Here is a 15,284-nt window from a genome sequence, read left to right as displayed (position 1 = left end):
AACTGAAATACCAGGAAAATGTCTGACATATTTTGAACTGTGATAGAAATGAAGGTATAGAATAGTCTATAATTTTTGACTTCTATGTGACAGTTATTATTTAAAAAAGTCTGGTTTTTTTTGCTAAATAAACAGCACAGAGATGTGAAGAAAAAAATCCTGTTTAACTAAGAGCATCATTCATTGTAAGAGATGACTGAATGACTTCAGAAGAAAGAAAAGAGGTACTTTCACCTAATGATCACAGTATATTGACAGATCTTTGCTACAAACATGAAGAGTTTGCATTTCCTACAGTACTTTCTATACTGGGATCCTCATATTCTTCTAATATCACAGAATCTCCAGGGTGAGTCATTATGTTTAGGTATGTGGGAAGTGAGGCACCAGCAACTAATGCACCTTGCCCAAAGCTTTTATCTAGAGGATTATTTTTGCCTCTCTTTCTTACATCCTACACTATAAACAGACACAAACCTTTAAACCAAATCTAGCCTTTGAAGGAAATGGTTAGAATGTATTTCTGGTTGCTTTGAAAATGATGCTATTTTGGATGAATAACACAGGCAATCTACGGGTAACTGGAACATCACACCTTCCCCTATGCACCATTTCTGACCTGATAGCTAACAGAGGGCTAAGAAGTCTCATTCTCAAGAGCAAAGTATGCAAACTAGTATCCTGTTAGTTAAGTCATTTTTACCCATAGCCTGCTTCCTACATACAGTTGTGTAATTCTAATCCCATCCAGTAAGAAAAATGTTATTTTGTCAAAAAGTCTGATTATGACTAGGAAATTAGCATTAGTTCTTTGATTGCAAAGATTGTGGGGAAAGACAAAACTGTTCCCTGACAAAATCTATTGGACAAAGAAAGCTGCAGGCAGAAGAATAACTGCAGCACCCCATCACTCATAGCATACTCACACAAACGCCAGTCTTAATCTACAAGAATGATAATAAATAGAGTGCAATAGGAAAGAGTAATGTTGTCACACCTTGAAAAATATGTTAGTAAAGGAATCAAAATTGCCTTACACTGTATATAACAATGCATGGCATCTAACCAAAGCTTCTAAGTGGGATACCATTTCCCTGGCCAGAAATCTGTGTTGGTAAGATACAGTATCCCCGTACTCCTTCAAATGTAAATTCATTCCTTTTTGATTTTTCCCTCCCTCATAAATGGTGGTATTTTGAAATGGCCTTTCCATGCACTTTCCCATCTCAGGAAGAAAAAAAATGTTATTTCAATAACATTTTAAATGCTTGGAAATGTAAGAATTTTCTCCTTAGGAATCAAATGTTCTTTTCTTGGATGAAACATTAAGTCCCGGTGGTTTCCAAGCTGACATATCAATTATGATGGGTTGATGGGTCACAGTACGTTGCACTGCAACAAATCATGAAACTTTAATCTTGGAAATTGGAGAGATAATAACCCAAACAGACAGACAGACACACATTCCTATTCCCTCTTTTTAGCTTTGCTACTCACTGCAAATTCAGTCTGAATAAAAAAAGAGAAAAAAAACAGAGAGATGCAGTTGTTTGATTGACAAAGACAGTTTGGTTATAACACTGCTACATGGACACATCACAGTTCCTCAGTAAAGCTGGCTTTGGGAAGAATGCATGCAAATGGTTTCTTACCTGTGATATGGTAGCTAACCTGTCGGTTCACATCAGATGTGTCTTCATCCCAGGTGCTAAGCACAGCCACAACTTCCCCTGGAGGGTCACTCTCCTTCACTGATCCTCTGTACACCTCATGCTCAAAGATGGGTGCGTTATCATTTATATCTGTCACAGTAACTGAGACCAGGGTGGTTGATGACAAGGATAAAGCTTCTCCCAGATCTGAAGCCACCACTGCAAAGGTGAAAGTGGGATCCTTTTCATGGTCCAGATCCTTCAGTGTGCTTATCCAGCCACTGTTGCTGTCAATGGTGAATGCTTCTGTGATCTTTTCCAGCTCTGATTCCATTGCAAGTGTATAGGTGACCTGCCCATTGGCACTTGAGTCTGCATCAACTGCTTTAACTTGCATAAGTTTTGTCCCTATAGGCATCCCTTCCATTATGACAGCATCATAGGTAGCTGTTTCAAACATGGGTTTGTTGTCATTTACATCCAATACCTTAACTTCCACATCCACAGTCAGCACAATATCTACTTTGTCTAACTGAATGGTGGCTGCAACCTTGAAGTGAAAAGCAGGATTTGCCTCATGGTCAAGCCTCTTATCCAATTTCATGAGCCCTGTGTCTTGCTCTATGATGAAAACCCCATCTTTGTTGTTCTCACTCATCTCACCATTAACTGTGCTGTACAAAGCACCCTGGCTAGGCAAAACATGCAGAATATCAATGGTGCTACCTATGAGAGCGTCTTCTGCTATGGTGAAAGAATACTGGGGTTGAGAAAAGGAAGGCAAAATGGTTTCTGGGGGTAAAACATGGATGTAGACAGGAATAAGGGAGTGCTTTACAGGAATACCACCATCAACTGCTTTGACAAAGAATGACAGAACTGTGTTTTTCAGCTGGTTAAAGCTGCCCTTGGTAACCATCCATCCGTTGTCTGGATCTATTTCAAGCAGATCAGCTACTGAAACAGAGGCTTCACTATAAAGAGAATAGGTAATTCTAGAATTTGGTCCATCATCTGGATCTACTGCTTGCACTTGGGTCACCAAGTAACCTTTCCCAACATCTGCCTTGACACTTGCTCTGTATTCAACCGTCATAAATTGCGGAGCATTATCATTCTCATCCACTACTATCACTCTCACTGAGCAAAATGTACTTCTGCCACCTCCATCAAGGGCTCTCAAAAAGATGCCAATATCACTCTCCAGCGGGTTCTCCCGGTCTAGCCTCTCAGTTGTCAGAATCTGTCCATTGTTATCAATCAAAAATCGGTCCTTGGCAAAGTCATTTATTATGGAGTAGCTTATCTGGCCGTATATACCTGAATCCCCATCTGTTGCCTTCACATGGATTACTTTAGTTCCAGGAGCAGTGTTTTCTCTAACCTCTGCAACATAAACAGTCTGTGAAAACACAGGGCTGTAGAGGTTGGCTCCAAGGATCTGTATGTGCACCTGTGCTGTGCTGGTGAACAGCCCGTCTGACACAGAGACGTTTAGGCTGTACATGGGCTCCATCCGTTGTTTGCGGTGGTTGGAAAGGGTGATAACGCCACTCTTGCTGTCCATAACAAAACTGGTCCGGTCATTTCCTGACAGGATGCTGTACTCCAGTCTATCAAAATCAGAGCTGTCGGCATCAGAGGCTTGGACACAAGTTACAAAATGACCTCGAGGTGCCAGTTCACTCACATATGATTCATATATTAACTGGTTAAAAACTGGAGGGTTGTCATTCATGTCTGTTATTGAGATACTGATAAGAACCTCACTGCTAAGTGGTGGGAACCCATTATCAGTTGCTCTGACTTTCAAGCTGCACTTCTGTATGAGTTCGTGATCCAGCATCCGGGCTGTCAGAATTAGGCCACTGGTGCTGTCTATATGGAAATAGTCCGTGCTGTTAAAGGTGTCCTGGACTATCTGATACTGCACAATCTTGTTATTCTCAGAATCAGCATCGATAGCAACAACCTGCAGTACAGGAGTCCCAATCAAAGACGCTTCAGATAAAGTGGCGTTATAAGCCGACTGATCAAAAACTGGAGGATTATCATTAACATCATTAATGATCAAGTCCACAGTGACCTCTGCTCGCGCACCAGTGAGGGCATCACTGGCTCGCACCATCAGCTTGAAAAGAGAATTTATCTCATAGTCCAGTGGGCTGATGACGCTCAGAACCCCTGTGTCAAAGTCGATATTAAACTGGTTGTAGGGATCTCCATCGACAATGATATAAATGATACCCTGGCCTTCTGGACTGGTTGCATTTATGCTTAAAATTGGCGTGTGCATTTCTACATCTTCATTCACAGAAGCTGTGTAGAAGGGCTTGTCAAACACTGGCATTGCTTTGTTAACAATTGTAATGGGCAGCTCTACTGAAGCAGACAGTGATGGGTTACCACCATCTTTTGCAAGAATGACAACCAAATACTCTATGTTAGACAAATCAGAATTAAAGGCTGCTTTTAAAGTGACGCTACCAGATTCTCTATCGATTTCAAAATGCCCATAGTCTTCCTTCAGAAGATACGACACATCACCATTTTCACCTTTATCTTTATCAATAGCTGTGACTCGATAGATCAGGGTACCAGGCTCGGCATCAACTTGCACAGCAGCGTAGTATGGAAGCCCTACAAACACTGGGGCATTGTCGTTTATGTCCTCAATGTAAACTCTCACCACCACTCGAGCAACACGAAGATGATCGAGCTCACGGCTCGCTTCCACCACCAACTCATACAGCTCTCGTTCCTCTCGGTCGAAGGGGATGCCTGTGGTCTGAATGACCCCTGAGGTGGATTTGATTTTAAATTTGTTGCCTGGGTTTAAGATACTGTATTTCAAAGGCTCATTGAGGCGGTTACCAACCGCATTCACCACAGCAATCTTTGTGATGTTGGTGCTGTTTTCTGAGATAGAAGTGGAATAAAAATTTTGTGTGAAATGCAGCCCGCTGTCCATGGCTTCTTTTACCATTATTGTCACCATAGCAGTGCTATAAAATTTCCCATCAGATACTCTTACCATCAGCATGTAATGGTCTTTTGAGAGGCTATTGTTTTTAATGGTAAGTACCCCTGTGCTTGGATCAATTAAAAAATGGTCCACATTGCCTTCAATTAGACTATATGTTAGCTCAGGAGGGATCTCGGAATCTGGGTCTGTAGCTTTCACTTTGAGAACCTCAACACCAACATATGTGGGCAGGAGCAAGACTGTCTCAAATACGGTCTGGCTGAAGACTGGTGGGTTGTCATTGACATCAGTTACCTCAATGGTCACTTCGACTGGGCTCTCTGCTGTAAGCTGGGGATTCCCACTGTCTCTAACATGCACGTGGAAGTGGAAGTGGGCTATTGTTTCATGATCTAAATTTGCAATTGTTCTGATTGCACCTGTGCTGGAATCTACAGTGAAATACTTCTTTGCAGTAGATTCAACAATCTGGTAGACAAGCAAAGCGTTCTGGTTACTGTCACCGTCAGTGGCACGTATCACGAGGGGGCTGTTATTTGCACTCCGGACTATGCTGTTCACAGGAGCAGCTTCGCTTATGCTGCCTGAGTACTGAGAGAAGAGAAAAACCGGTGGGTTATCATTTTCATCAACAATCTGAATGTTCACAGTGGCATTTGATGCCATGCCAGCCATATTTGTCGCCTGTACGATGAGCTGATAGGAAGAGGTGCGTTCATAATCGAGTGCCTTTTGACTGGTGATCACTCCGGAATATGGATTTATGGTGAAGGCTCCGTCCACATTCCCGTCTTTAACCTCGTAAACTAACGTGGACTGGCTGATTGCAGAAAGAGAGATGACAGAAGTACCAATATCCATGTTTTCATTAATCTCTGCTTGGTATTCTTTGAGAGTGAACTTGGGGTGGGAGTTATCTGCCATGGTCACAGATATCCTCACAATTGCTGTTGCAGACAGTGGTGGAGAACCTTGATCAGTCACCTTGACTGACAAAACAAACTGTCCCATTGTGGTTAAGTCTGGCTCCTTCAGCAATGTAATGATCCCTAAAACTGGTTCAATCTTGAATGTGTTTCCAGTATTTCCTAAAACACAAAGATCAGAAGCAAATTAGAAATTAAATACAGTACACTCGATAATTTAAAACAGGATTATAAAGCCCCTTCCAGCTTTCCTTTCTGAAAATCAGGTATCTCAGTAGATGGATGGTACAGGTTCAAGAACTCAGGTGCTGCTATCTGTATCTTGATTGTGAATATCAACATCTGAACAAGTGCTGCATGAACATTACTCCTACTGAAAAAGGAAAAAGCATCCCTAAATTATGGGAATTAGTCAAATACATGTACACCTAAGGCAAAGAGACTAGATCAGAGGCTAACAAGCCAATTACATGATAAATGGATAACAACTCAGGCTCTTAATTGAAGGGGATATTAAGGAACTGTAGAGAAGATTATAGTAGCTCAAGAGTCAAGCAACTAAATATAAGAAGGTTAAAATGGTATTTAGAAAAACAAAACAGAATAAACAGTACAGGAAAGAGATTCAAGTAACCTGTGGCAGAAAGGTTGATCACATAATCTCTGAGGAGAATGAATCTAGATGAATGAGATTTAGCAGAAAATGTCATTAAATGTTTGTTATAGCATGAAAGCATGGATATCACTGACTGCACAAAGCTAAAAACAGTCAGTCTCTATCAAGGACCTCCTTGGGGTCTTCACAGTCTTTTTTTGCCAACCTCTTGTTCATTGTGACAGACTCAGAACTTTTGATATGTATCCTTACCCTGCAATTAGAGATCACCTTTATTAGTCATCCTTGAGTACCTGCTTAAATTATAGGATGCCGTGTGTGTATATGGTGTGCATTCTAAATACAAACAGCATGTGCTGAGTTACAGCCGTTCCAACCATCGTAACATGTTCCTGCTATGGTAATTTACACCTTAAAATCCAGAGCTGCTTCCAATCTACAGCCAAGCATAAGTTCATGACCTGGAGAGAAATATGTCTCATGGAATTGGTGATAAACAAGAGATTTTCTTTTAATGGTGACCGTTAGAGGTGCTGCGCACAGAGCGGTAAACGTGAAAATTGTAGCTGGAATACCAACTAAGTGGAATCCTAAATGAAGTGAGTTAATGTGAATTATTTCTAAGATGTGATTCACTATCTTGTAAATTCTGGGGTTTGGAGACTAATTTAAGCTGCCTACTACTGTATATAGTTCAATACTGGTAGTGGCTTTCTATTTATAGCCAGCCTTTCAGATCAGTAAAGCTAGCTCTACTAGCTAAAGCAAAAATTGTGCTGTTCACAGAGGAGCTGAGATACTTGCCGAGCTACAAATTCTCATGAAGATCACAGTTATCTGTCACATTTGGAGACACCACAAATGCTATTACAGTTATTTTTTCAGTGCTTGTTAATACAAATACAATCCCCCTGGAATGGGTTGCGCAGGGAGGTGGTTGAGGCCCCATGCCTGGAGGTGTTTAAGGCCAGGCTGGATGAGGCTGTGGCCAGCCTGATCTAGGGTAGGGTGTCCCTGCCCATGGCATGGGGGTTGGAACTAGATGATCCTTGTGGTCCCTTCCAACCTTGACTGATTCTGTGATTCCATGATTCTCCAATTTTTAGCCACTGGCTGCCTCATGTAAGTCCAGAGCTGGTTCTTCTCCTTCAGGAATTTCTTATGAAATGACACAAAAGCTACTTTCTTTAGCAATTGCTCTCCTCACATGATGTAAATAATTGCCCTGATGAGAGTGCTGTGTACAATTTGGATGCTGCAGTGAAAATCAGTATCCTCAGCTGCAGATTTTATGGACCATAGAAACTGCAGCAGCAGAAGACTGAATTTTGATGCATCTGAGATTGGAACATTGGTGGATGATGAAACTGAGGGAGTGTATGGCTCACAGAAAATGGAAGTTTGGATTCTAACACTGAAGGGAGAGCTCATGATGAAGCAGAAGCATGCTGTAATGGAAGAGAGTGCCTCTAGAAATGAGAAAAAGATGCAGACCAGCTGCAGACCTTAAGAAGTGCTAAAGACTCTTTTTCAATCATCATATTTTTTCTGTCTGAACCAGGTATGATTCTATTACCAGTGTATGGGAGCCATGCTTCTAGCACATCAACTTGCTCTTTATATTGTGGTGGCAGCTATAGGTGTTTGGGTTGGATCCCATAATAGCAATAAGATGTCAAGAAAAAGATGGGAACAGTCCTGAAGAGCAAGATTTGCTGTTCTTGCAATGTAAAGATTCATATCACTAAAAAAGTAAATAAAAAATGCAGAAATAAAATGTTAAAAAAATCAAAGTTAAACATTTCTGCTTCCTTCTCTCTTTTTCCAGGCACCACTCTTGTATATATGTCAGTGGTTTATCTCAGAGATAACTCTTAACTTTAGATCCATATGAGCCATGGAAAGTTAAGTTCATTTGCATGTGTGGCAGAGATAATGCAAATTTCTCGTGACCGTGCTGTTGCACTGGCACAGCAAACGCTTTTGCTGGTACAGATTATGTGGTGAATGTAAATATCCAAAGCTTAACAGCAAAAGCAATTTTAAGCTGGTATTGTGATGTCCTCCCTTAATTTCAAGAGAATTTGTGCCACTAAAATGCTGTGGTCCCACTGACAGAAGTTTTTAGCGTAGCCCTGGTGTTAGTCTCCTTGTTCCTCTGACTTGAATACTGGCAAAAATTCCAGGACATACCAGCTGTTGTGGCATTTGTTTAGGAAGGATTCACTGTGTACTAGACTGAAGCCAGCAACCTGAAAACAAGTCACTGGCAGCAGCTTTCAATAACTATCTTCTGTGATGGTTTTGAAGCAATAATTTAGAGGTAAAATGCTCTGTAGCCACCTAGAGAACATGAATGAGATTCTGCTCTGATAGGTGTTGAGGATAGTAGCTTCAACATAAAAGTCATCCATCAGGAAGATGTCTCCTTTGCCCAGCTCTACAGGAGAGAGTAGACCAAAAAAGTTGACTTGTATATCAAGATGAACCACCATCACTTCACTACTCATATATATGGCATGAATCATGACATTACATTTGCAGCCTCTGTCCTAACCTGCTTCAATAGTGTAGATAAGCTCTGCATTTTCTCCTTTGTCTTTGTCCAGAGCTGTGACCTGTAAGACTGCTGATCCAACTGCTGCTGACTCGAACACTGAGGCTTCATACAATGGGCTGGTAAAGTAGGGACTATGGTCATTGGAGTCTTCTACATTTATGATCACTCTGGCCAGGTTTCTTCTGTAAGGGAACTCTTGATCTCGGACCTACAGAACAAATGCATAATACATATCTTGATATCCATGCAGCAAAACGTTGCAGCTACTACTCATCTGAGCGCTAATAATACTTTCATCTCTATTTAGTACCAAGCAATAACGAAACCCATTTGTCCCAAAGAGCAGTTTAAAATACTCCTAAGATGGTAGATGGCAAAAATTAAAGAAACAGGGAGAGATCAGGGACGTATTCTTTCTTATGTGAAAAATTCATGTCAAGTAACTATCATGACAGGAGTTTTTAAATGGCAACTAACTATCATGACATGAATTTTAAATGGCAACCACATGACATCCTAAACTCTGTTTCAGGTTTGCAAGAAATACTTTGTTTTTTATTTTAAATACATGCTAAATGCCTTTGTCCTGCTCTACTGCATAGAGGCAAACAAACCTTGTCCATTAGCTCCCTCTTTCAAAGAGCTACAAAGAAACTTCACAGAATCATGGAATCAATTAGGTTGGAAGAGACCTCCAAGAGCACCTAGTCCAACCTAGCACCCTGCCCTGTCCAATCAACTAGACCATGGCACTAAGTGCCTCATCCAGGCTTTTTTTGAACACCTCCAGGGATGGCAACTCCACCACGTCCCTGGGCAGCCCACTGCAATGGCAAATCACTTTCTCTGTCAAGAACTTCCTCCTAACATCCAGCCTGTACCTCCCCCGGCACAACTTGAGACTGTGTCCCTTTGTTCTGTTGCTCATTTGACCAATTCTTTATCACAAATTATTGAATGATTTGAGCTGGAAGGGATTATGGTCAGTTATGTGTTAGTCCAGTGCTTGTAGCTACCAATGGACTTTTTTGCCATTATGTAGGTACATATCTTTCTGAAGATGATGACATTAACAGTAAAGAGAGTAAGAACTACCTAAAGGAGTGCTGAGGGCTCCTGACAAAACTACTATTTATCACATCTCTCTCAACCCCCCCCCCAAAATACCTCAGCACTGATACACTGATAACCCTGCCAACACTATCCCTGACACTTTTTCTTCTTGAAGATAGACAAAATCTTCTTGTATCAGGTAGAGATTAAAACCAAGCACCAGGAAATGAACTCTGTCAGCCATGTCTCTCTGTGATTCAGTTTATATTTAGCTTGCAGCATCCTGACCAAAGGACTTGCAGCTTGTTACTCTAAGCTTAGACCCCACTCAGCTTGTACACACAGCAGCTCTGTGATTCCTAGGGTCTACTGCCCAAAGCTGACCCCATACCCAACACATCCTGAGCTGCACCTCAGGGAGGTGGTGGAGTTGCCGTCTCTGGAGGTGTTCAAAAAAAGCCTGGATGAGGCACTTAGTGCCATGGTCTAGTTGACTGGATAGGGCTGGGTACTAGGTTGGACTGGATGATCTTGGAGGTCTCTTCCAGCCTGGTTGATTCTATTATCTCTTCTACAGGAGTCTCATTAAAGACAACAGCAGAGTACCACATTTCAGTTAATTTTTTTATCAACCTCCTGCCACTAATATACATTCTTCACTTAAAAACCAGAGAATCTTTTGTTCTCTAATTTATGCATACTGAGCAAAAAAATTTTAATTAATTTTTTTTCCTGTCTACACAAAATTTGGAAATGCAGATGAAATCTGGGTTTTTTTATATCAACAGTTTATGTACTGAAATAAGTCTGTAAAAGTAAACTATAAATGAGGCTTGGATCCAGAGTGGCTGTAAAATCCTCAATGGCAAGAAAGTAGTTAGTTATCTTCCTGTGAATAACTTCTCAAATAACATTCAGCCTCACTTCAGAAACTCTGAAAATTACTTTGAGTGAGAGGGCCAGATGCCAAGAGATTAAATAATTTCCTGCTTGCTCTCCCTTGAGATAGGAAATCATATCACATTCCATACAGTGAATTCACAATGCTTCCCAAAAAGTCCAAATAAAAAAAAAAGTAAAGTAAATACACAGCAGGGCAGGTAAGATGAAATTAATGACTACTCACTCAACTAACAATCCTTTACTCAAGCAAAGACTAAGGCATGGACGCACCTGAAGCAGCAGTGACTCTGTCCTGAGCGAAATGAGTATTGCATTCTTACCATGACATTAAGGATGTGCTTATCTTGAGCTTCATGGTCTAATCTCTCAGCAGTATAGAGCACCCCAGTGCTAGGATCAATTCTGAATTTTCTCATGCTGACTGTATCGATGCTGCTGTGAATTATGTAGCTCAATTTATGCTTTTCATCTCTGTCTATAGCTTCAATCTGCAGAATTTCAGTATCAGGGAGGATGTCCTCTGAAATGGTGACATCGTAACTTGGTTGAGAGAACTCTGGGCCATTGTCATTGTTATCCAGTACTCTGATAAAAACCTACAGTTAATAAAAGAAAAACATTTGAAGCTGTTGAAATCTAGTCAGATAACTAAATAGACACCTAAAGAAGTGTAACCCACTTTAGATGGCTGATGAGGTTATGCTGGCGTATGATGGGACAAAGAAACATTTCACACTCAATGCTTACTGTTCAGATCAAAAGAAATAGTAAGGATATGACTTTGGTGGCAAAACGTTCCTAATGTTAAGACCTACTCAGAGCCAGACAAAGAAGTCCATATTTTTGGTATATAGACTGGAAAATAATCCTGCAGCGTTCATAGGAAAGGTTTTGTCATCACTTGTAACTGCTCTGGTTACAAGAGCTATTATGGGATTTCCTTCCCCCTTCACTGTTAGTAAGGCTATAAACGAATCCTTTTCATATTACTTAAATCTGCTTTTTATACAACCAAGTTTCTGCTAAATCCTGTGTTATTTTCTACCTGGCAGATTGAGCTGGGATGTACTAGCAGCATCAAATTGTGACAGCAGCAAGGGCTTCCCAAGTTTCTGTTACACCTTTGGCTGTGTTAGGAATGATGACACTTGATGAAGCGAGAACAGGAGATATCTCACCACCACACAAGTCCACCCCACACACCTCAATGCATAATACCAAGGACAAGTAATCTCAGGGCACTGGTGACAGGGAAGGATCACTTTTATGGTTTTGTGCTTGCTTTTCCTTTACCAGTCATGGCTGCCCCTATGGCCAAGTATTTGCCTCTCTTCTGTTGAAGTTTATGAATGTCAGTGAATGGTAGAACTTCTGGCTAAAAATGTGAATGAATATTGTGCTATTTGCTTCAAATCTGACTTTAAAAGTTCATTATCGATCCCTAAAGAAATCTGGAGGAGGAAGGCAGCCAGGATGCTGCAATTGCTGTTCATTACACCCATTTTAACACATCAGAAACTGAGCCTGGTAAGTAGTAAGAGTCACTATTCTCAAGACTTTGCCTTTGAGAGTTTAGGTTAACTATGCAATATTATGCATCTGTGGCTCCAATGAGTTTTTGTGGGTTTCACCATTGGAGGAATCACTCCCTGCAGAAAGTTTGATTTCCAGACTTTGTTTGCTCTAGAATAGCAAACCCCCTAACAAACTCTGTAATACTGAAAAACGAAATGGAAAGAGTTGATTCCTTTTTCAGTACCTGAAGCAAAAAAAATTTGTGTTGCAGAATATGCCTGTGAAAGCACACACCTAATTTTACAGTGACTGAAATGGAGCAATCTCATTATTCAAAGGCTTTGAAATATGAAGCAGCTCAGTGAACAACACAGATTTAGTCTCTAAGACCAATCCCCCATGATACTGGCTTTGCTGTTCTGAAAAGTACTTGGCTAATTTTTAAGCAAATATTTTATTACTTTGCTTGATCAAGTCCTTTTCACCTACACTTTCTTAATAGAAGAAAGAAATACACTTTTACTGCAATATTGCACAAACAGATGTTGGCCTTAGAGGGAAATGAAATTTTAGATTTCCATGATATGTGAAAGGGTTTGCAGAACACATTACCCAAAGGAACATGAGCAATTGGAAGCAGCAGTCGTAATGAACTAGCCTGGGAACTGTTTAAAAGACAGCTGAAATAAAATGCTCTGCAAGTTAAATGGCAGAGGACTTCAACTGCACGTTCCATGGGATTTAATTTTCACCAGATTATCGTACACCAGAGTGAAACAGGGCAAGGCCTATATTAAGTTGTGCTTCAGTCTTGGACAGACAGCAGTAAAAACTGGGGGGTTAAGATGCAATGCTGGGGCGATAACAATGAGGAAGATTTACTTAGCTTTTCATGTTCTTTGGTGTGAAGGTGTGTTTTTAACCTAATGGTGTTTAAAGAAAGGCCAAACTCACATCTGATAAATACAAGAAGGAATTAAATTATAATACATGGAAGAAAGTCTGAGAGAATAATTAAAGACCAATGGGAAGCAGAGCTTGTGCTGAACCACCTTTGTTAGTGCACAGAAGTGACCTGGAAGTAGCTCAAATTGAGAATATTCTCATTAGCAGTGTTTAAGACTTAAAGGCATTTTCTAAAGCAGTTTTGATGCCCTCAGTTCTTTGCCAAGTATCACTGTAACATGGCTGGATTATCTTATGTCTGCATTGATAACAAAGACAAAATCATAATTTATTTTCCTCATAATTAGGACCCAAAAACTTTGTCATGTTATCATTCTAGACAGTCTAACAGAGAAACAAAAACATCTCAGATGGATTCAACTGAAAATATCAAGTGTTTGACTCTGCTGTAAGGCAGTCTGATGTGGGATCTGCACAAGTAAGTTGCTTTGTGAGGGACAGACAAAATCTGTGAATTCATTTTTAACATTTCTGTGTACAAGATCAAGTTATTCTTTAAGCAACGACAACAACCAAACAAATAACAAGTCCAGATGCACCCTGCTGTGTCTTAAATATACTGCTAAATCACTGACACATCATTTTGTTTGTGTGCTGCATGATCACCCCGGTGCTGGGGTTCATTTCCCATTATATCTAATGCATTTTGGGATCACTGGCAAATCCTGAAAGCAGGGGATGGCACAAAGCTTTATCCACCACAAAGCCTGCACCGTGACTGTGCAAGCCACAGTTCCATGATTTATGCCTTCACTAGGTTGCATAAACTCAACAGAGTGGGACGAGATCAGCATCAGAGGCCAAAGGTAGGCCATAAGAGTATGAAAATTGTAGCACAGATTGACAAAGCAGCACTTCTTCCCACTTATAAGCTAATGTCCTGGCACACAGATGTGTCATGGTGGTTCCTGGGAGGCATGAAGAAAAGATAAAAAACTATAGGTCCTCATTCACTGTGCTCATCAAATTTACAGGGAACTATACAACTGATATTGCTTTGATAGTTTCTTCTATTTTTTTTCCTCATTTTTTCATCAACTTTCCCCTCTGCCCCCTTTCATTTAATACCTACTGTAAAATTTAACAAGTGTCTAAGTGGCAAGCATCTTCCTCCCCAGAGACAGCAGCATTTTAATGATTTGTCAAGAGATCTACACTGAACCACACATTATTTGTTACAGACTCTGCATTTCAACAGTCACTTCCATCTGGAGATGGAAGGCAGTGGCTTAGAGAAGCTAATGAATAAAAAGGTCATTATTGATTCACAATTTCTTCTATTTAAGCAGTTAAGAGTATTTCTAATTTTTTGTCAGCTGTCCTTCAAAATCCCCCAGAGTCAACTGTAATTTTAACATTATGGTCTCTCCTTTACTGGAGGGGGCTAGGTTTTCCTTGTAACAAAGGGAAGTTAAATTATATATGAGAACAGTGATTATATGGAGCTCTGTTAAACCCACAAGCTATGGAAAAGGAGAAAATGGAACTCTTTTATGTTTTTTAAAAAAATTAACTGTCTTGGGAGCTGCACGAAACAGAATCAGGTAAAATAAAATGGAACTTAAGTTTTACATAGATATTAGCCTCTCAATTCTTACAACACCTTTTGAGGAGGAAGTGGTTATTACCATTCCCATCTTTTGCCTCCATGAAAACCTTGCAGCAAGGTTAAATGACTTACCAAAGCCACACAAGAAATGCAGTGGCAAAGGTGGAGAAGATGTTCTAGGTTTCTTTTTGAGCCACCCTTCTTTCTTTAAGGTGATTTTAAAATACCACCTTCCTATACAGAGGATTGCCTGTTTCATCACCATAACTTCTATTAAGGTGTTACTTAAAAAGGGGGGGCAATGTATTCCTTTAATAACAGGCAAATGTTTCACTGACATGAACACCAGGCTCACAGAAAACCTGATCCTACAAACATATGTGAAGTTGAGTAAGCTGAATGCCACCAGATCGTTAATATGTGGAAAGTTGCTCAAATTCATTTAATGGCTGCCAAACTTAGGCACAAAATCTTGGTACTACTGGCAAATTTCCCACTGAATTAAAAAAGGCTAGCACTCTGCTCCTTGAAGCCTTAAGCTTTAGCCAGCCTGTAGCA

The 15,284-nt window shown here is 40.4% G+C and overlaps 1 protein-coding gene across 7 annotated transcripts in view; it reads right to left on the bottom strand.

Moving 5' to 3' along the window:
• The window catches only part of FAT3 (FAT atypical cadherin 3), a 486,301-nt gene that overhangs the window by 86,552 nt on the left and 384,465 nt on the right, over positions 1–15,284 (bottom strand). For all 7 annotated transcript variants that reach the window (XM_064169873.1, XM_064169899.1, XM_064169893.1 and 4 more), the window contains exons 9-11: positions 11,017–11,292; positions 8,738–8,948; positions 1,653–5,726 (exon numbers count right to left, since the gene is read on the bottom strand). In XM_064169873.1, coding sequence (XP_064025943.1) covers positions 1,653–5,726; positions 8,738–8,948; positions 11,017–11,292 — 4,561 coding nt within the window. The remainder of the gene's footprint in view (positions 1–1,652; positions 5,727–8,737; positions 8,949–11,016; positions 11,293–15,284) is intronic.

The sequence above is a fragment of the Pogoniulus pusillus genome, chromosome 3, assembly GCF_015220805.1.
Source record: "Pogoniulus pusillus isolate bPogPus1 chromosome 3, bPogPus1.pri, whole genome shotgun sequence".
NCBI classification, from domain to species: domain Eukaryota; kingdom Metazoa; phylum Chordata; class Aves; order Piciformes; family Lybiidae; genus Pogoniulus; species Pogoniulus pusillus.
Note: the sequence above shows the minus strand (reverse complement) of the source record. Positions and strands in the feature narration are given on the sequence as shown.